The sequence below is a fragment of the Oncorhynchus mykiss genome, chromosome 21 (genome assembly GCF_013265735.2).
Source record: "Oncorhynchus mykiss isolate Arlee chromosome 21, USDA_OmykA_1.1, whole genome shotgun sequence".
Taxonomy (NCBI): Eukaryota; Metazoa; Chordata; class Actinopteri; order Salmoniformes; family Salmonidae; genus Oncorhynchus; species Oncorhynchus mykiss.
The window spans coordinates 9,746,502-9,769,001 of NC_048585.1; the positions used below are offsets into that span (position 1 = coordinate 9,746,502).

General features: G+C 47.9%; 1 protein-coding gene across 1 annotated transcript in view; it reads right to left on the reverse strand.

Annotated features, from left to right (window-relative positions):
• The window catches only part of LOC110510472 (CCR4-NOT transcription complex subunit 4), a 48,559-nt gene that overhangs the window by 3,664 nt on the left and 22,395 nt on the right, over positions 1 to 22,500 (reverse strand). The window contains exons 6-11 of the mRNA XM_036956807.1: positions 21,583 to 21,708; positions 21,173 to 21,294; positions 18,309 to 18,524; positions 15,863 to 15,938; positions 14,528 to 14,798; positions 12,505 to 13,074 (exon numbers count right to left, since the gene is read on the reverse strand). Of these exons, the coding sequence (XP_036812702.1) occupies positions 12,505 to 13,074; positions 14,528 to 14,798; positions 15,863 to 15,938; positions 18,309 to 18,524; positions 21,173 to 21,294; positions 21,583 to 21,708 (1,381 nt within the window). The remainder of the gene's footprint in view (positions 1 to 12,504; positions 13,075 to 14,527; positions 14,799 to 15,862; positions 15,939 to 18,308; positions 18,525 to 21,172; positions 21,295 to 21,582; positions 21,709 to 22,500) is intronic.

Sequence of the window (22,500 nt, forward strand, 5' to 3'; positions counted from 1 at the left end):
TTATGGATCCCAGCAATATACTGGGATTATGTGTCCGAATTCATTTAATCCCAGATTACATGTAGACTAGTGGTTGTTTCTGACAAAACCCAAATCCTGGGCCTGCCAAGCATTTTTACCTTTATTTAACCAGGCAAGTCAGTTAAGAACAAATTCTTATTTTCAATGACGGCCTAGGAACAGTGGGTTAACTGCCTGTTCAGGGGCAGAACGACAGATTTGTACCTTGTCAGCTCGGGGGTTTGAACTTGCAACCTTCCGGTTACTAGTCCAACACCCTAACCACTAGGCTACCCTGCCGCCCCATGTTATGTTACAGCCTTATTCTAAAATGGATTAAATAAAACATTTTTCTCATCAATCTACAGACAATACCCAATAATGACATCACAATACCCAATAATGACATCACAATACCCCATAATGACATCACAATACCCCATAATGACAAAGCGAACAGGATTTATTCGGGAGGTGTTTGCAAATTAATAAAAATAAAATAAAAAATTATTTGCTTAAGGATTCAGACCCTTTGCTATGAGACTTGAAATTGAGTTCAGGTGCATCCTGTTTCCATTGATCATCCTTGAGATGTTTCTACAACTTGGAGTCCACCTGTGGTAAATTCAATTGACCGGCCAAACTGAGCAATCAGGGGAGAAGGGCCTTGGTCAGGGAGGTGACCAAGAACCCGATGGTCACTCTGACAGAGCTCCAGAGTTCCTCTGTGGAGATCGGAGAAACTTCCGGAAAGACAACCACCTCTGCAGCACTTCACCAATCAGGCATTTATGGTAGAGTGGCCAGACGGAAGCCACTCCTCAGTAAAAAGCACATAACTGCCCACATAGACTTGAACCAGAGAGCCAGACAGGCCATCTCAGGGAACCAGAGAGCCAGACAGGCCATCTCAGGGAACCAGAGAGCCAGACAGGCCATCTCAGGGAACCAGAGAGCCAGACAGGCCACTCAGGGAACCAGCGAACCAGACAGGCCATCTCAGGGAACCAGAGAACCAGACAGGCCATCTCAGGGAACCAGAGAGCCAGACAGGCCATCTCAGGGAACCAGAGAACCAGACAGGCCAGCTCAGGGAACCAGAGAACCAGACAGGCCATCTCAGGGAACCAGAGAACCAGACAGGCCATCTCAGGGAACCAGAGAACCAGACAGGCCATCTCAGGGAACCAGAGAACCAGACAGGCCAGCTCAGGGAACCAGAGAACCAGACAGGCCATCTCAGGGAACACCTCAGAGCGAAACTAGGCAGACATCATCCCGGAGAAGAACGCCAAGAAGGTGTCATTGAACTCTCTGTCTGCAGCAAACACAACACAGAGGAGAGTGTGAGAACTGACCATTAGAAACATTCATCGAACTGAATCATAATGCTGTTGTAAGATGGGCTGGGGGCTTTGGGGAGTTGGGAGGGAGGGTAGTAATGTCTGCCAAAAAGCTCAGTGGCTCGCTGTGAACTATGACTTGATAGTCAGAGCACACGCAACATACAACACAACACACAACAACGAGAGGCTGTCAGTTTAAAAGCACCTGCTTTCAAAATGGAGACTGTTGGAGGGATGGAGGATGGGCTGTACAGTTGTCTGCAGTGCACAATATTCTAGCTTCATCTCAGTGCCTGGATCTGGTATACTCACCTCAGTGTCTGGATGTGGTATATTCATCTCAGTGTCTGGATGTGGTATATTCACCTCAGTGTCTGGATGTGGTATATTCATCTCAGTATCTGGATGTGGTATATTCATCTCAGTGTGGTATATTCATCTCAGTGTGGTATATTCATCTCAGTGTCTGGATGTGGTATATTCACCTCAGTGTCTGGATGTGGTATATTCATCTCAGTGTCTGGATGTGGTATATTCATCTCAGTGTCTGGATGTGGTATATTCATCTCAGTGTCTGGATGTGGTATATTCATCTCAGTATCTGGATGTGGTATATTCATCTCAGTATCTGGATGTGGTATATTCATCTCAGTGTCTGGATGTGGTATATTCATCTCAGTGTCTGGATGTGGTATATTCATCTCAGTGTCTGGATGTGGTATATTCATCTCAGTGTCTGGATGTGGTATATTCATCTCAGTGTGGTATATTCATCTCAGTGTCTAGATGTGGTATATTCATCTCAGTGTGGTATATTCATCTCAGTGTCTGGATGTGGTATATTCATCTCAGTGTGGTATATTCATCTCAGTGTGGTATATTCATCTCAGTGTCTGGATGTGGTATATTCATCTCAGTGTGGTATATTCATCTCAGTGTCTGGATGTGGTATATTCATCTCAGTGTCTGGATGTGGTATATTCATCTCAGTGTGGTATATTCATCTCAGTGTGGTATATTCATCTCAGTGTCTGGATGTGGTATATTCATCTCAGTGTCTGGATGTGGTATATTCATCTCAGTGTCTGGATGTGGTATATTCATCTCAGTATCTGGATGTGGTATATTCATCTCAGTGTCTGGATGTGGTATATTCATCTCAGTGTCTGGATGTGGTATATTCATCTCAGTATCTGGATGTGGTATATTAATCTCAGTGTCTGGATGTGGTATATTCACCTCAGTGTCTGAATGTGGTATACTCACCTCAGTGTCTGAATGTGGTATATTCATCTCAGTGTGGTATATTAACCTCAGTGTCTGAATGTGGTATATTCACCTCAGTGTCTGAATGTGGTATACTCACCTCAGTGTCTGAATGTGGTATATTCATCTCAGTGTCTGGATGTGGTATATTCATCTCAGTGTCTGGATGTGGTATATTCATCTCAGTGTGGTATATTCATCTCAGTATCTGGATGTGGTATATTCATATCAGTGTCTGGATGTGGTATATTCATCTCAGTATCTGGATGTGGTATATTCATCTCAGTATCTGGATGTGGTATATTCATCTCAGTATCTGGATGTGGTATATTCATCTCAGTATCTGGATGTGGTAAATTCATCTCAGTGTCTGGATGTGGTAAATTCATCTCAGTGTGGTATTTTCACCTCAGTGTCTGGATGTGGTATATTCACCTCAGTGTGGTATATTCATCTCAGTGTCTGGATGTGGTATATTCATCTCAGTGTGGTATATTCATCTCAGTGTCTGGATGTGGTATATTAATCTCAGTGTGGTATATTCATTTCAGTGTCTGGATGTGGTATATTCACCTCAGAATCTGGATGTGGTATATTCATCTCAGTGTGGTATATTCATCTCAGTGTCTGGATGTGGTATATTCATATCAGTATCTGGATGTGGTATATTAATCTCAGTGTGGTATATTCATCTCAGTGTGGTATATTCATTTCAGTGTCTGGATGTGGTATATTCACCTCAGAATCTGGATGTGGTATATTCATCTCAGTGTCTGGATGTGGTATATTCATCTCAGTGTGGTATATTCACCTCAGAATCTGGATGTGGTATATTCATTTCAGTGTCTGGATGTGGTATATTCACCTCAGAATCTGGATGTGGTATATTCATCTCAGTATCTGGATGTGGTATATTCATCTCAGTGTCTGGATGTGGTATATTCATCTCAGTGTCTGGATGTGGTATATTCATCTCAGTGTGGTATATTCATCTCAGTATCTGGATGTGGTATATTCACTTCAGTATCTGGATGTGGTATATTCATCTCAGTGTGGTATATTCATATCAGTGTCTGGATGTGGTATATTCATGTCAGTATCTGGATGTGGTATATTCATCTCAGTGTCTGGATGTGGTATATTCATCTCAGTGTCTGGATGTGGTATATTCATCTCAGTGTGGTATATTCATATCAGTATCTGGATGTGGTATATTCACCTCAGTATCTGGATGTGGTATATTCATCTCAGTGTCTGGATGTGGTATATTCATCTCAGTGTCTGGATGTGGTATATTCATCTCAGTGTCTGGATGTTGTATATTAATCTCAGTGTCTGGATGTGGTATATTCATCTCAGTGTGGTATATTCACCTCAGTGTGGTATATTCATCTCAGTGTCTGGATGTGGTATATTCATCTCAGTGTCTGGATGTGGTATATTCACCTCAGTGTGGTATATTAATCTCAGTGTCTGGATGTGGTATATTCATCTCAGTGTCTGGATGTGGTATATTCATCTCAGTGTATGGATGTGGTATATTCATCTCAGTGTCTGCATGTGGTATATTCATCTCAGTGTGGTATATTCATCTCAGTGTCTGGATGTGGTATATTCATCTCAGTGTGGTATATTCATCTCAGTGTCTGGATGTGGTATATTCATCTCAGTGTCTGGATGTGGTATATTCACCTCAGTGTGGTATATTAATCTCAGTGTCTGGATGTGGTATATTAATCTCAGTGTCTGGATGTGGTATATTCATCTAAGTGTGGTATATTCATCTCAGTGTCTGGATGTGGTATATTCACCTCAGTGTCTGGATGTGGTATATTAATCTCAGTGTCTGGATGTGGTATATTCATCTCAGTGTGGTATATTAATCTCAGTGTCTGGATGTGGTACATTCATCTCAGTGTCTGGATGTGATATATTCACCTCAGTGTGGTATATTCATCTCAGTGTGGTATATTCATCTCAGTGTGGTATATTCATCTCAGTGTCTGGATGTGGTATATTCATCTCAGTATCTGGATGTGGTATATTCATCTCAGTGTCCGGATGTGGTATATTCATCTCAGTGTGGTATATTCATCTCAGTGTCTGGATGTGGTATATTCATCTCAGTATCTGGATGTGGTATATTCATCTCAGTGTCTGGATGTGGTATATTCATCTCAGTGTCTGGATGTGGTATATTCATCTCAGTGTGGTATATTAATCTCAGTGTCTGGATGTGGTATATTCATCTCAGTGTCTGGATGTGGTATATTCATCTCAGTGTGGTATATTCATCTCAGTGTCTGGATGTGGTATATTCATCTCAGTGTGGTATATTCATCTCAGTGTCTGGATGTGGTATATTCATCTCAGTATCTGGATGTGGTATATTCATCTCAGTGTCTGGATGTGGTATATTCATCTCAGTGTCTGGATGTGGTATATTCATCTCAGTGTGGTATATTCATCTCAGTGTCTGGATGTGGTATATTCATCTCAGTGTCTGGATGTGGTATATTCATCTCAGTGTCTGGATGTGGTATATTCATCTCAGTGTGGTATATTCATCTCAGTGTCTTGATGTGGTATATTCATCTCAGTGTCTGGATGTGGTATATTCATCTTAGTGTCTGGATGTGGTATATTCATCTCAGTGTCTGAATGTGGTATATTCACCTCAGTCTCTGAATGTGGTATACTCACCTCAGTGTCTGAATGTGGTATATTCATCTCAGTGTGGTATATTCATCTCAGTGTGGTATATTCATCTCAGTATCTGGATGTGGTATATTCATCTCAGTGTCTGGATGTGGTATATTCATCTCAGTGTCTGGATGTGGTATATTCATCTCAGTGTGGTATATTCATCTCAGTATCTGGATGTGGTATATTCACCTCAGTATCTGGATGTGGTATATTCATCTCAGTATCTGGATGTGGTATATTCATCTCAGTGTGGTATATTCATCTCAGTATCTGGATGTGGTATATTCACCTCAGTATCTGGATGTGGTATATTCATCTCAGTGTCTGGATGTGGTATATTCATCTCAGTGTGGTATATTCATCTCAGTGTCTGGATGTGGTATATTCATCTCAGTGTCTGGATTTGGTATATTAATCTCAGTGTGGTATATTCATATCAGTATCTGGATGTGGTATATTCACCTCAGTATCTGGATGTGGTATATTCATCTCAGTGTGGTATATTCATCTCAGTGTCTGGATGTTGTATATTAATCTCAGTGTCTGGATGTGGTATATTCACCTCAGTGTCTGAATGTGGTATATTCATCTCAGTGTCTGGATGTGGTATATTCATCTCAGTGTCTGGATGTGGTATATTCATCTCAGTGTCTGGATGTGGTATATTCATCTCAGTGTCTGGATGTGGTATATTCATCTCAGTGTCTGGATGTGGTATATTCATCTCAGTGTCTGGATGTGGTATATTCATCTCAGTGTCTGGATGTGGTATATTCATCTCAGTGTCTGGATGTGGTATATTCATCTCAGTGTGGTATACTCATCTCAGTGTCTGGATGTGGTATATTCATCTCAGTGTGGTATACTCATCTCAGTGTCTGGATGTGGTATATTCATCTCAGTGTCTGGATGTGGTATATTCATCTCAGTGTGGTATATTCATCTCAGTGTCTGGATGTGGTATATTCATCTCAGTGTGGTATATTCATCTCAGTGTCTGGATGTGGTATATTCACCTCAGTGTCTGGATGTGGTATATTCACCTCAGTGTCTGGATGTGGTATATTCATCTCAGTGTGGTATATTAATCTCAGTGTCTGGATGTGGTATATTCATCTCAGTGTGGTATATTCATCTCAGTATCTGGATGTGGTATATTAATCTCAGTGTCTGGATGTGGTATATTCATCTCAGTGTGGTATATTAATCTCAGTGTCTGGATGTGGTATATTCATCTCAGTGTGGTATATTAATCTCAGTGTCTGGATGTGGTACATTCATCTCAGTGTCTGGATGTGGTATATTCATCTCAGTGTCTGGATGTGGTATATTCACCTCAGTGTGGTATATTCATCTCAGTGTGGTATATTCATCTCAGTGTGGTATATTCATCTCAGTGTCTGGATGTGGTATATTCATCTCAGTGTCTGGATGTGGTATATTCATCTCAGTATCTGGATGTGGTATATTCATCTCAGTGTCTGGATGTGGTATATTCATCTCAGTGTCTGGATGTGGTATATTCATCTCAGTGTCTGGATGTGGTATATTCATCTCAGTGTGGTATATTAATCTCAGTGTCTGGATGTGGTATATTCATCTCAGTGTCTGGATGTGGTATATTCATCTCAGTGTGGTATATTCACCTCAGTGTGGTGCGGAGGAGAGCCGAGGAGGGGAGGAGCTGCGGAGGTAAACGGAAAAGCGAAGAGGAGCCCGACACTTACTTGTCAGCCTCACAGGATGAATGACCCAGAACCAGGGCTGACCCCAAACGGCCTGGTCACAAGTTGTTCTACACTATATAGGGGGGGGGTGTTGAACTTGCCAATGACAGTTGACATTGTTTATTCTGGGCAGCCCATCCAGAGAGCAGAGGTGTGTCAGCAACAGCCAAACAAAGAGCTGACGGACGAATGAGGAGCGAGAGTGGAGGTGGCTCTGATAAACTTGTTTGTTTCTGTTCTTCACACAGGAAGAGGTCGTTCAGGTCAGAGGCCATGGTCTGATTCCTATACTGGTCAGACAGATCTGACTCGTCCTGGGGAGGATTACGTTGTCAGTCAGTCAGAGAGAAAGATGGATTGTAAAATGTTTTGCAGTCAATGTAGGAGCTCAACTACCTAACCATAGGCAGATTATTTGATCAATTTGCTATATTATTATTATAATTATATAATTATTATTACACATTATTTCAAAGCTATGTAGCCAAACAGTGATGCAAAATCTGTACATATGACCCTGGAATTAACATCCTGTGACATCTTCTATACTGTTGGCTGACTGGGTGAGTCTGTTCTGTTCTGATGGTCATTCCAGCCACTACACTACACTACACTAGGGTAATCATGTGCTGCCACCCAGTGGTTCTCTCACTCATGTATTACCTATTACTTACCCACAATGCAATGCAATTCAATGACCTCATGGGATTGTTTGTGGACAAAAAAAAACACACAAAAAAGAGAGCTGCAGGGTTGGGTTTTTCCCCCAGTCATATCTACCACTGGCAGCTGTTCCCAGTCATATCTACCACTGGCAGCTGTTCCCAGTCATAACTACCACTGGCAGCTGTTCCCAGTCACAACTACCACTGGCAGCTGTTCCCAGTCACAACTACCACTGACAGCTGTTCCCAGTCATAACTACCACTGGCAGCTGTTCCCAGTCATATCTACCACTGGCAGCTGTTCCCAGTCATATCTACCACTGGCAGCTGTTCCCAGTCATATCTACCACTGGCAGCTGTTCCCAGTCACAACTACCACTGGCAGCTGTTCCCAGTCATAACTACCACTGACAGCTGTCCCCAGTCATAACTACCACTGGCAGCTGTTCCCAGTCATAACTACCACTGGCAGCTGTTCCCAGTCATAACTACCACTGGCAGCTGTTCCCAGTCATAACTACCACTGGCAGCTGTTCCCAGTCATATCTACCACTGGCAGCTGTTCCCAGTCATAACTACCACTGGCAGCTGTCCCCAGTCATATCTACCACTGGCAGCTGTTCCCAGTCATATCTACCACTGGCAGCTGTTCCCAGTCATATCTACCACTGGCAGCTGTTCCCAGTCATATCTACCACTGGCAGCTGTTCCCAGTCATAACTACCACTGGCAGCTGTTCCCAGTCATATCTACCACTGGCAGCTGTTCCCAGTCATAACTACCACTGGCAGCTGTTCCCAGTCATAACTACCACTGACAGCTGTTCCCAGTCATAACTACCACTGACAGCTGTTCCCAGTCATAACTACCACTGGCAGCTGTTCCCAGTCATAACTACCACTGGCAGCTGTTCCCAGTCATAACTACCACTGGCAGCTGTTCCCAGTCATAACTACCACTGACAGCTGTTCCCAGTCATAACTACCACTGGCAGCTGTTCCCAGTCATAACTACAACTGGCAGCTGTTCCCAGTCATAACTACCACTGGCAGCTGTTCCCAGTCATAACTACCACTGGCAGCTGTTCCCAGTCATAACTACCACTGGCAGCTGTTCCCAGTCATAACTACCACTGACAGCTGTTCCCAGTCATAACTACCACTGGCAGCTGTTCCCAGTCATATCTACCACTGGCAGCTGTTCCCAGTCATAACTACCACTGGCAGCTGTTCCCAGTCATATCTACCACTGGCAGCTGTTCCCAGTCATAACTACCACTGGCAGCTGTTCCCAGTCATATCTACCACTGGCAGCTGTTCCCAGTCATAACTACCACTGGCAGCTGTTCCCAGTCATATCTACCACTGGCAGCTGTTCCCAGTCATAACTACCACTGGCAGCTGTTCCCAGTCATAACTACCACTGGCAGCTATTCCCAGTCATAACTACCACTGGCAGCTGTTCCCAGTCATAACTACCACTGGCAGCTGTTCCCAGTCATATCTACCACTGGCAGCTGTTCCCAGTCATAACTACCACTGACAGCTGTTCCCAGTCATAACTACCACTGACAGCTGTTCCCAGTCATAACTACCACTGACAGCTGTTCCCAGTCATAACTACCACTGACAGCTGTTCCCAGTCATAACTACCACTGACAGCTGTTCCCAGTCATAACTACCACTGACAGTGTTCCATGTCCCCATTATAAACAGGGACAGCTGTTCCCAGTCATAACTACCACTGGCAGCTGTTCCCAGTCATATCTACCACTGGCAGCTGTTCCCAGTCATAACTACCACTGGCAGCTGTTCCCAGTCATATCTACCACTGACAGCTGTTCCCAGTCATAACTACCACTGGCAGCTGTTCCCAGTCATAACTACCACTGGCAGCTGTTCCCAGTCATAACTACCACTGGCAGCTGTTCACAGTCATAACTACCACTGGCAGCTGTTCCCAGTCATAACTACCACTGGCAGCTGTTCCCAGTCATAACTACCACTGGCAGCTGTTCCCAGTCATATCTACCACTGGCAGCTGTTCCAGTCATAACTACCACTGGCAGCTGTTCCCAGTCATAACTACCACTGGCAGCTGTTCCCAGTCATAACTACCACTGGCAGCTGTTCCCAGTCATAACTACCACTGGCAGCGTCCCATGTCCCCATTATAAACACGGACAGCTGTTCCCAGTCATAACTACCACTGGCAGCTGTTCCCAGTCATAACTACCACTGGCAGCTGTTCCCAGTCATATCTACCACTGGCAGCTGTTCCCAGTCATAACTACCACTGGCAGCTGTTCCCAGTCATAACTACCACTGACAGCGTTCCATGTCTCCATTATAAACAGGGACAGCTGTTCCCAGTCATAACTACCACTGACAGCTGTTCCCAGTCATAACTACCACTGGCAGCTGTTCCCAGTCATAACTACCACTGGCAGCTGTTCCCAGTCATAACTACCACTGGCAGCTGTTCCCAGTCATATCTACCACTGACAGCGTTCCATGTCTCCATTATAAACAGGGACAGCTGTTCCCAGTCATAACTACCACTGACAGCTGTTCCCAGTCATAACTACCACTGACAGCTGTTCCCAGTCATATCTACCACTGACAGTGTTCCATGTCTCCATTATAAACAGGGACAGCTGTTCCCAGTCATAACTACCACTGGTAGTGGACAGCTGTTCCCAGTCATAACTACCACTGGCAGCATTCCATGTGACTATTTAAATACATTATCCCCAACTCCTCCTCACTGACTATATTTCATACATTATCCCCAAGTCCTTCTCACTGAGTATATTCCATACATTATCCCCAAGTCCTTCTCTGACTATATTCCATGCATTATCCCCAAGTCCTTCTGACTATATTCTATACATTATCCCCAAGTCCTTCTCACTGACTATATTTCATACATTATCCCAAAATCATCACCGACGGTATTTCATACATTATCCCGAGGTCCTCACTGACTATATTTTATACATTATACCCAAGTCCTCTCCACTTAGTCTGTACTGGGAGTCTGGACTGTATCATGCTATCTCTCCACTTAGTCTGGACTGTATCGTGCTATCTCTCCACTTAGTCTGTACTGGGAGTCTGGGCTGTATCGTGCTATCTCTCCACTTAGTCTGTACTGGGAGTCTGGGCTGTATCGTGTTATCTCTCCACTTAGTCTGTACTGGGAGTCTGGGCTGTATCGTGTTATCTCTCCACTTAGTCTGTACTGTATCGTGCTATCTCTCCACTTAGTCTGGACTGTATCGTGCTATCTCTCCACTTAGTCTGTACTGGGAGTCTGGACTGTATCATGTTATGGGAGATGGGAGAACCTTTCCGAAGCACTCCACCAATCAGGTCTTTATGGGAGTGGCCAGACGCCAGCCACTCTTCAGTAAAAGGCACATGACAGCCCGCTGGGAGTTTCCCCAAAAGGCACCTAAAGAGTCTCAGACCATGAGAAACGAGATTCTCTGGTCTGATAAAACCAAGATTGAACGCTTTGGCCTGAATGCTAAAGGAAACCTGGCACCATCCCTACGGTGAAGCATGGTGGTGGCACCATCCCTACGGTGAAGCATGGTGGTGGCACCATCCCTACGGTGAAGCATGGTGGTGGCACCATCCCTACGGTGAAGCATGGTGGTGGCAGCATCCCTACGGTGAAGCATGGTGGTGGCAGCATCCCTACGGTGAAGCACGGTGGTGGCAGCATCCCTACGGTGAAGCATGGTGGTGGAAGCATCCCTACGGTGAAGCATGGTGGTGGCAGCATCATGCTGTGGGGACGTTTTTCAGCGGCAGGGACTGGGAGACTAGTCAGGAATGAGGCAAAGATGAACTGAGCAAAGTACAGAGAGATCCTTGATGAAAATCTGCTCCAGAGCGCTCAGGACCTCAGACTGGGGTGGAGGTTCACCTTCCAACAGGACAATGACCCTAAGCACACAGCCAAGACAACACAGGAGTGGCTTTGGGACAAGTCTCTGAATGTCCTTTAGTGGCCCAGCCGGAGCCCAGACTTGAACCCGATCAAACATCTCTGGAGAGACCTGAAAATAGCTGTGCAACAACGCTTCCCATCCAACCTGACAGAGCTTGAGAGGATCTGCAGAGAATAATGGGAGAAACTCCCCAAATACAGGTGTACCAAGCTTGTAGCGTCAAACCCAAGAAGACTCGAGGCTGTAATTGCTGCCAAAGGTGCTTCAACAAAGTACTGAGTAAAGGCTCTGAATACTTATGTAAATGTGTTTTTTTAATTTTTTTAAAGAAATTAGCAAACATTTCTAAAATCCCGTTTTTGCTTTGTCATTATGGGGTATTGTGATGTCATTACGGGGTATTGTGATGTCATTACGGGGTATTGTGATGTCATTACGGGGTATTGTGATGTCATTGTGGGGTATTGTGATGTCATTGTGGGGTATTGTGATGTCATTGTGGGGTATTGTGATGTCATTACGGGGTATTGTGATGTCATTATGGCGTATTGTGATGTCATTACGGGGTATTGTGATGTCATTATGGGGTATTGTGATGTCATTGTGGGGTATTGTGATGTCATTACGGGGTATTGTGATGTCATTATGGGGTATTGTGATGTCATTGTGGGGTATTGTGATGTCATTATAGGGTATTGTGTGTAGATTGATGAGGGAAAAACATTAATGTAATCAATTTTAGAATAAGGCTGTAACGTAACAAAATGTGGACAAAAACGTCAAGGGGTCTGAATACTTTCTGAACGCTCTGTATACATTATTATTAGTATTACCTGTCGTGGCGATGCCTCCCAGCCCTGCACTGGGCAGCATCAGGTCCAGGAAGCTGCTGTGTTGTGACACCGTACGATTGCCGCCGAAGTGCGTCGTGAAGTTATTTCGGTTCGGGGCAGACGTCATCCAGGGGTGGCGGCTGGTCTGTGATGAAGACGATGATGATGATGAAGGCGGCTGTCCGGGGAAGCTGAAGGAGTTATAGACAGCCCGTTGTTGAGGGTGGTGTTGATGCATCTGGGAGAAGCAGTGATTACTAGAGAGACCGGAGATGGGCCCAGAGAAGAAGTGGTTACGGGGTATCAGCTCTCCAGGGGGACCAGGAGCAGCTTTGGTGGCTACGGAGGAGAGGAGTGAGTGGTGGTGGTGGGGGGGGAAGGGACCTGGGGAGATGGAGAGGGACGGGAGGCTGTCCTGAACGCTGAGCTCCTTCTCTATCAGGTCCTCCAGGGCTTTACGGGTGATGTCGAAAGGATCGAATCCCAAGTCATCTTCTGACGTCTGCTGTTTGGATGAGCCGAAGCCGAAGGCTGCCTGCCAGTCTGTTGAGGACGATACTGGGATGGAATCTGGAGGAGGAGATAGAGGAAGAAAGAGAAAGATATCAGTGATGTCAAATTTAACAGAAAAAGCTTTTAAAACGGCTATAATTAATACACAAACGAACTAGGCCGCCTCCGACAGCGACCGGGCCGCCTCGACAGCGACCGGGCCGCCTCTCGACAGCGACCGGGCCGCCTCTCGACAGCGACCGGGCCGCCTCTCGACAGCGACCGGGCCGCCTCTCGACAGCGACCGGGCCGCCTCTCGACAGCGACCGGGCCGCCTCTCGACAGCGACCGGGCCGCCTCTCGACAGCGACCAGGCCGACAGCGGCCGGGCCGCCTCCGACAGCGGCCGGGCCGCCCCGACAGCGGCCGGGCCGCCCCGACAGCGGCCGGGCCGCCCCGACAGCGGCCGGGCCGCCCCGACAGCGGCCGGGCCGCCCCGACAGCGGCCGGGCCGCCTCTCGGCCCGCCTCTCGACAGCGACCGGGCCGCCTCTCGGCCCGCCTCTCGACAGCGACCGGGCCGCCTCTCGGCCCGCCTCTCGACAGCGACCGGGCCGCCTCTCGACAGCGACCGGGCCGCCTCTCGACAGCGACCGGGCCGCCTCTCGACAGCGACCGGGCCGCCTCTCGACAGCGACCGGGCCGCCTCTCGACAGCGACCGGGCCGCCTCTCGACAGCGACCGGGCCGCCTCTCGACAGCGACCGGGCCGCCTCTCGACAGCGACCGGGCCGCCTCTCGACAGCGACCAGGCCGCCTCTCGACAGCGACCAGGCCGCCTCTCGACAGCGACCAGGCCGCCTCTCGACAGCGACCAGGCCGCCTCTCGACAGCGACCAGGCCGCCTCTCGACAGCGACCAGGCCGCCTCTCGACAGCGACCAGGCCCCCTCTCGACAGCGACCAGGCCGCCTCTCGACAGCGACCAGGCCGCCTCTCGACAGCGACCAGGCCGCCTCTCGACAGCGACCAGGCCGCCTCTCGACAGCGACCAGGCCGCCTCTCGACAGCGACCAGGCCGCCTCTCGACAGCGACCAGGCCGCCTCTCGACAGTGACCAGGCCCCCTCGACAGTGACCAGGCCCCCTCGACAGTGACCAGGCACCCTCGACAGTGACCAGGCCCCCTCGACAGTGACCAGGCCCCCTCGACAGTGACCAGGCCCCCTCGACAGTGACCAGGCACCCTCGACAGTGACCAGGCACCCTCGACAGTGACCAGGCCCCCTCGACAGTGACCAGGCCCCCTCGACAGTGACCAGGCCCCCTCGACAGTGACCAGGCCCCCTCGACAGCGGCCAGGCCGCCTCTCGACAGCGGCTAGACATTTGGACAGTGTTGTCCACCCGGACTCTCAAACCCCCAGTAAATCAATTAGATTACATGATCAAAAACAGTATGGATCTCCCATTTATAACGTACACAGATAAAAAAATATATATATACTTGTTGTTTATATTGAGTTCCTACTGTACCTGAAGTGAAGAGGCTGTGTGGTTGGGGTGCAGTGGGCCAGGTGTCGTGGTTGTTATGTGTGGAGGTGCTGGGGAACCCACGGAGGCTACTGGGGACGGGGTTAGGATGGCGATAGTTACTGTTGTCTGAGAACAGAGACTGGGACTCGGCGGCAGCCCCCTGAAAGGGAGACCGAGTAGTCACACTGATGGGAACCACCTGGCTGTCTTTGGAGAAACCAGGAGGGCCGGAGAGGACAGGAGGGGGCGACGGAGAGTCACTGTCTGGGAGCTGGAGGAGGGGAGGGAGGGAGGGAGGGAGGGAGGGAGGGAGGGAGGGAGGGAGGGAGGGAGGGAGGGAGGGAGGGAGGGAGGGATGGAGGAGAGAGAGATATGAGGGAGGAGAGAGAGATATATGAGGGAGGAGAGAGAGATATATGAGGGAGGAGAGAGAGATATGAGGGAGGAGAGAGAGATATGAGGGAGGAGAGAGATATGAGGGAGGAGAGAGATATGAGGGAGGAGAGAGAGATACGAGGGAGGAGAGAGAGATATGAGGGAGGAGAGAGAGATATGAGGGAGGAGAGAGATATGAGGGGGGAGAGAGAGGGAGGGAGGAGAGAGGGAGGGAGGAGAGAGGGAGGAGAGAGGGAGGAGAGAGGGAGGAGAGAGGGAGGAGAGAGGTAGGGAGGAGAGAGGTAGGGAGGAGAGAGGTAGGGAGGCGAGAGGTAGGGAGGAGAGAGAAGGGGAGGGAGGAGAGGGGGGGAGGAGAGGGGGGGAGGAGAGGGGGGGAGGAGAGGGGGAGAGGAGAGGGGGAGGGAGGAGAGGGGGAGGGAGGAGAGGGGGAGGGAGGAGAGGGAGAGGGAGAGGGAGGAGAGAGGGAGGGAGGAGAGAGGGAGGAGAGAGGGAGGGAGGAGAGAGGAAGGGAGGAGAGAGGGAGGGAGGAGAGAGTGAGGAGAAGGAGGGAGGAGAGGGGGGAGGGGGGAGGGAGGAGAGAGAGAGGGAGGAGAGAGAGAGGGAGGAGAGGGGGAGGGAGGAGAGAGAAGAGAGGGAGGAGAGAGGAGAGAGGGAGGGAGGAGAGGGGAGGGGAAGGGGGGGGAGGAGAGGGGGAGGGAGGACAGAGAAGGGAGAAGCGAGAGCAATAATATTAGAATGAATAAACCATTAGTCAGCAACACTGATTAGTTGTTGTTTTATTATGAAGAATAATACTGACCAATGTGTAACAGCTTTTCAATCAAGATGTCTAGGAAGCAACAGAAAGCTGCAGATTCCCATCTACCAAGTCTAAGGTCGAATAAAGACCATCTTGGCATAACATTTCCCCTGAAAACTCTCCCATGTTCTCCATCTTACCAGGTTGTGACGTTCTGAGGAGTCCCCATGTTGTGTGTCCCTGCTCCTGGTGACGTCTGGCAGAGCGTCCCTGGGGCTGAAAGACACAGCAGCCCTGTTAGAACAACCATGGTGTGGAGATGAAATTACACTACCAACAGGATGTGGACACCTGCTCGTCCAACATCTCATTCCATCACCATGAGCCTTAATATGGAGTTGATCCCTTCTTTCCACTAGATGTAGGAACATTGCTGATATAACAGCCTCCACTCTTCTGGGAAGGCTTTCCACTAGATGTTGGAACATTGCTGCTATAACAGCCTCCACTCTTCTGGGAAGGCTTTCCACTAGATGTTGGAACATTGCTGCTATAACAGCCTCCACTCTTCTGGGAAGGCTTTCCACTAGATGTTGGAACATTGCTGCTATAACAGCCTCCACTCTTCTGGGAAGGCTTTCCACTAGATGTTGGAACATTGCTGCTATAACAGCCTCCACTCTTCTGGGAAGGCTTTCCACTAGATGTTGGAACATTGCTGCTATAACAGCCTCCACTCTTCTGGGAAGGCTTTCCACTAGATGTTGGAACATTGCTGCTATAACAGCCTCCACTCTTCTGGGAAGGCTTTCCACTAGATGTTGGAACATTGCTGCTATAACAGCCTCCACTCTTCTGGGAAGGCTTTCCACTAGATGTTGGAACATTGCTGCTATCACAGCCTCCACTCTTCTGGGAAGGCTTTCCACTAGATGTTGGAACATTGCTGCTATAACAGCCTCCACTCTTCTGGGAAGGCTTTCCACTAGATGTTGGTACATTACTGCTATAATAGCCTCCACTCTTCTGGGAAGGCTTTCCACTAGATGTTGGAACATTGCTGCTATCACAGCCTCCACTCTTCTGGGAAGGCTTTCCACTAGATAGCAACACCAGTAGACGAGAGATAACAGCAACACCAGTAGACAAGAGATAACAGCAACACCAGTAGACGAGAGATAACAGCAACACCAGTAGACGAGAGATAACAGCAACACCAGTAGACGAGAGATAACAGCAACACCAGTAGACGAGAGATAACAGCAACACCAGTAGAGAGATAACAGCAACACCAGTAGACAAGAGATAACAGCAACACCAGTAGACGAGAGATAACAGCAACGCCAGTAGACGAGAGAGAACAGCAACACCAGTAGATGAGAGATAACAGCAACACCAGTAGACGAGAGATAACAGCAACACCAGTAGACGAGAGATAACAGCAACGCCAGTAGACGAGAGATAACAGCAACACCAGTAGACGAGAGATAACAGCAACACCAGTAGACGAGAGATAACAGCAACACCAGTAGAGAGATAACAGCAACACCAGTAGACGAGAGATAACAGCAACGCCAGTAAACGAGAGATAACAGCAACGCCAGTAGACGAGAGATAACAGCAACACCAGTAGACGAGAGATAACAGCAACGCCAGTAGACGAGAGATAACAGCAACACCAGTAGACGAGAGATAACAGCAACACCAGTAGACGAGAGATAACAGCAACACCAGTAGAGAGATAACAGCAACACCAGTAGACGAGAGATAACAGCAACGCCAGTAAACGAGAGATAACAGCCACACCAGTAGAGAGATAACAGCAACACCAGTAGAGAGATAACAGCAACACCAGTAGAGAGATAACAGCAACACCAGTAGACGAGAGATAACAGCAACGCCAGTAGACGAGAGATAACAGCCACACCAGTAGACGAGAGATAACAGCAACACCAGTAGACGAGAGATAACAGCAACGCCAGTAGATGAGAGATAACAGCAACACCAGTAGAGAGATAACAGCAACACCAGTAGAGAGATAACAGCAACACCAGTAGAGAGATAACAGCAACACCAGTAGATGAGAGATAACAGCAACACCAGTAGATGAGAGATAACAGCAACACCAGTAGAGAGATAACAGCAACACCAGTAGACAAGAGATAACAGCAATGCCAGTAGATGAGAGATAACAGCAACACCAGTAGATGAGAGATAACAGCAACACCAGTAGAGAGATAACAGCAACACCAGTAGAGAGATAACAGCAACACCAGTAGAGAGATAACAGCAACACCAGTAGATGAGAGATAACAGCAACACCAGTAGATGAGAGATAACAGCAACACCAGTAGATGAGAGATAACCAGTAGAGCATTGAGGAGGTTTGAAGGAGTTGTTGCCCGGGAAACAGGATAAATTAAAATTCTACTTCTCATGTTAGTCATTGTTCTTTGTGTGAAAACATTTCAAATGGGGCCTTTAGATAAGAAGCTGTGTGTAAAATGGGTTTGGGGAGTTAATGTCAGCGGACGGTTGTTTAAGACTGATACACACAAACAGAGCGATGGAGCGTTGTAGACCAGCGCCGTGGCAACATTAGAGGTACTCGGACGTGCTCGAGTGAAGTGTGTACCGCCCTTTTACCTTGGGGGGTCACGGCTTGAGGAGAAAGGCGAGAGGCCGGTCACAGAGCCCAGGCCAACGTCACGTTCTGGTCCGTCCGGTGTCACGTGTTCAGAGTCCAAGCCGCCGCCGTTCGACGGCGGACTCTTACTGTGCTCCGATAGACCATTGGTCGTCTTCCCCGTGGGTTGTAACGCTGGCCACGCCTCTTGTCCATGACTGTTGTTACTGTTGGATCTGGAGAGGAGAGGAGAGAGCGGGCAGGGGAAGGGGGTGGAAGAGAGCGAAGGGGGGGGAAGGGAGCGGGGGAGGGGAAGAGAGCGAAGGGGGGAAGAGAAGGGAGACGAATGTAACACGAGTCAATCTCAGCTCTTCAAAAGACATCAGTCAAGCGTCAGGTATCAAAATGGATCCCAGGATAGTGTTCTCCTCTAAAGAGCTTAGCCTACCTCTGTAAAGAGCAGGGTTTAGCGCTCTTAGCCTACCTCTGTAAAGGTTTAGAGCGCTTAGCCTACCTCTGTAAAGAGCAGGTTTTAGAGCTCTTAGCCTACCTCTGTAAAGAGCAGGGTTTAGAGCTCTTAGCCTACCTCTGTAAAGAGCAGGGTTTAGAGCTCTTAGCCTACCTCTGTAAAGAGCAGGGTTTAGAGCTCTTAGCCTACCTCTGTAAAGAGCAGGGTTTAGAGCTCTTAGCCTACCTCTGTAAAGGTTTAGAGCTCTTAGCCTACCTCTGTAAAGAGCAGGGTTTAGAGCTCTTAGCCTACCTCTGTAAAGGTTTAGAGCTCTTAGCCTACCTCTGTAAAGAGCAGGGTTTAGAGCTCTTAGCCTACCTCTGTAAAGGTTTAGAGCTCTTAGCCTACCTCTGTAAACAGCAGGGTATAGCGCTCTTAGCCTACCTCTGTAAACAGCTGGGTTTAGAGCGCTTAGCCTACCTCTGTAAAGAGCTGGGTTTAGAGCTCTTAGCCTACCTCTGTAAAGAGCAGGGTTTAGAGCTCTTAGCCTACCTCTGTAAAGAGCAGGGTTTAGAGCTCTTAGCCTACCTCTGTAAAGGTTTAGAGCTCTTAGCCTACCTCTGTAAACAGCAGGGTATAGCGCTCTTAGCCTACCTCTGTAAACAGCTGGGTTTAGAGCGCTTAGCCTACCTCTGTAAAGAGCTGGGTTTAGAGCTCTTAGCCTACCTCTGTAAAGAGCAGGGTTTAGAGCTCTTAGCCTACCTCTGTAAAGAGCTGGGTTTAGAGCGCTTAGCCTACCTCTGTAAAGGTTTAGCGCTCTTAGCCTACCTCTGTAAACAGCAGGGTTTAGAGCTCTTAGCCTACCTCTGTAAAGAGCAGGGTTTAGAGCTCTTAGCCTACCTCTGTAAAGGTTTAGAGCGCTTAGCCTACCTCTGTAAAGGTTTAGAGCTCTTAGCCTACCTCTGTAAAGGTTTAGCGCTCTTAGCCTACCTCTGTAAAGGTTTAGAGCTCTTAGCCTACCTCTGTAAAGAGCAGGGTTTAGCGCTCTTAGCCTACCTCTGTAAAGAGCAGGGTTTAGAGCTCTTAGCCTACCTCTGTAAAGAGTAGGGTTTAGAGCTCTTAGCCTACCTCTGTAAAGGTTTAGCGCTCTTAGCCTACCTCTGTAAACAGCTGGGTTTAGAGCTCTTAGCCTACCTCTGTAAACAGCTGGGTTTAGAGCTCTTAGCCTACCTCTGTAAAGGTTTAGAGCTCTTAGCCTACCTCTGTAAAGAGCAGGGTTTAGCGCTCTTAGCCTACCTCTGTAAAGAGCAGGGTTTAGAGCTCTTAGCCTACCTCTGTAAAGAGTAGGGTTTAGAGCTCTTAGCCTACCTCTGTAAAGGTTTAGCGCTCTTAGCCTACCTCTGTAAACAGCTGGGTTTAGAGCTCTTAGCCTACCTCTGTAAACAGCTGGGTTTAGAGCTCTTAGCCTACCTCTGTAAAGGTTTAGAGCTCTTAGCCTACCTCTGTAAAGAGCAGGGTTTAGCGCTCTTAGCCTACCTCTGTAAAGAGCAGGGTTTAGAGCTCTTAGCCTACCTCTGTAAAGAGTAGGGTTTAGAGCTCTTAGCCTACCTCTGTAAAGGTTTAGCGCTCTTAGCCTACCTCTGTAAACAGCTGGGTTTAGAGCTCTTAGCCTACCTCTGTAAAGAGCAGGGTTTAGAGCTCTTAGCCTACCTCTGTAAAGAGCAGGGTTTAGAGCTCTTAGCCTACCTCTGTAAACAGCTGGGTTTAGAGCTCTTAGCCTACCTCTGTAAAGAGCAGGGTTTAGAGCTCTTAGCCTACCTCTGTAAAGAGCAGGGTTTAGAGCTCTTAGCCTACCTCTGTAAAGAGCTGGGTTTAGAGCGCTTAGCCTACCTCTGTAAAGAGCTGGGTTTAGAGCGCTTAGCCTACCTCTGTAAAGGTTTAGAGCTCTTAGCCTACCTCTGTAAAGAGCTGGGTTTAGAGCGCTTAGCCTACCTCTGTAAAGGTTTAGAGCTCTTAGCCTACCTCTGTAAAGAGCTGGGTTTAGAGCGCTTAGCCTACCTCTGTAAAGAGCAGGGTTTAGAGCTCTTAGCCTACCTCTGTAAAGGTTTAGAGCTCTTAGCCTACCTCTGTAAAGGTTTAGAGCTCTTAGCCTACCTCTGTAAAGAGCTGGGTTTAGAGCGCTTAGCCTACCTCTGTAAAGGTTTAGAGCTCTTAGCCTACCTCTGTAAAGAGCTGGGTTTAGAGCTCTTAGCCTACCTCTGTAAAGAGCAGGGTTTAGAGCTCTTAGCCTACCTCTGTAAAGAGCAGGGTTTAGAGCTCTTAGCCTACCTCTGTAAAGAGCAGGGTTTAGAGCTCTTAGCCTACCTCTGTAAAGAGCAGGGTTTAGAGCTCTTAGCCTACCTCTGTAAAGAGCAGGGTTTAGAGCTCTTAGCCTACCTCTGCAAACAGCTGGGTTTAGAGCTCTTGGTCGTCTCCCCTCCTGAGGTCTGGGTGGTAAAGCTGGGGTTCTGGTACAGATCCTGTAACAGCCTCTGTTCATACTCTTGATGCTTCCCTGCCTGACAGACGACACAGAGCGACACAAAGGATCACGTTAGAAAGATAAAACACCTGCTGTGAAGTCGACACCACTACAATCCTGGGACTCCCATTTCAATTCTCCTCAGTTCATCGCATCCCATCTATTCGTCTCCTTCTCAAGCATGAATTGGAGGAGAAGGTCCCAGGTCCCTCAAACCATTCCCACAATGTGTTTTGAGAAGGAGGTAGGAGATAGCAGGGTGAGGATCGGAGGAAAGATGAATTGAGAAAGAGCCTTTCCTAAGTATTGAAATTGGTCATCTTACCTGCATCTCCTCTTTAGTGAAGCTGGCCGCATCGTCCCCCAGTTCGTGTAGATACATGCAGTCGGGTTTGGGACACCCCATGCTCTTCAGAAAGTAGCTGCAGTATTTCGTCGTCCCTAAAGAAGCCTGTAGAACACAACGACAGCTCGTTAGCGGCAGTATTTCGTTGTCCCTAAAGAAGCCTGCAGAACACAACGACAGCTCGTTAGCAGCAGTATTTCGTCGTCCCTAAAGAAGCCTGTAGAACAACGACAGCTCGTTAGCTGCAGTATTTCGTCGTCCCTAAAGAAGCCTGCAGAACACAACGACAGCTCGTTAGCGGCAGTATTTCGTCGTCCCTAAAGAAGCCTGCAGAACACAACGACAGCTCGTTAGCGGCAGTATTTCGTCGTCCCTAAAGAAGCCTGCAGAACACAACGACAGCTCGTTAGCGGCAGTATTTCGTCGTCCCTAAAGAAGCCTGCAGAACACAACGACAGCTCGTTAGCGGCAGTATTTCGTCGTCCCTAAAGAAGCCTGCAGAACACAACGACAGCTCGTTAGCGGCAGTATTTCGTCGTCCCTAAAGAAGCCCGTAGAACAACGACAACTCGTTAGCAGCAGTATTTCGTCGTCCCTAAAGAAGCCTGCAGAACACAACGACAGTTCGTTAGGTCAAACTATGCACGAGATATCCACATGTACAACACGCTTGGCAGTAATTCCCCAAGACAGGGATCTTGATTGAACGAGTAGAAAAGGGAAACATCTTCATTTAGTCAAGAAAGTTCAAGTTAAACCCCTTTTCAAACCGAGACGACAAGTCGCTAACGCCTCAGTATAAACCTCTCCTCTTAAAAAATAAAAATGGGGCTGTTTGAAAAGAAGATTTTAAAAACATCACACAAATGTTATTACAGCCAACATACAATAAATCCT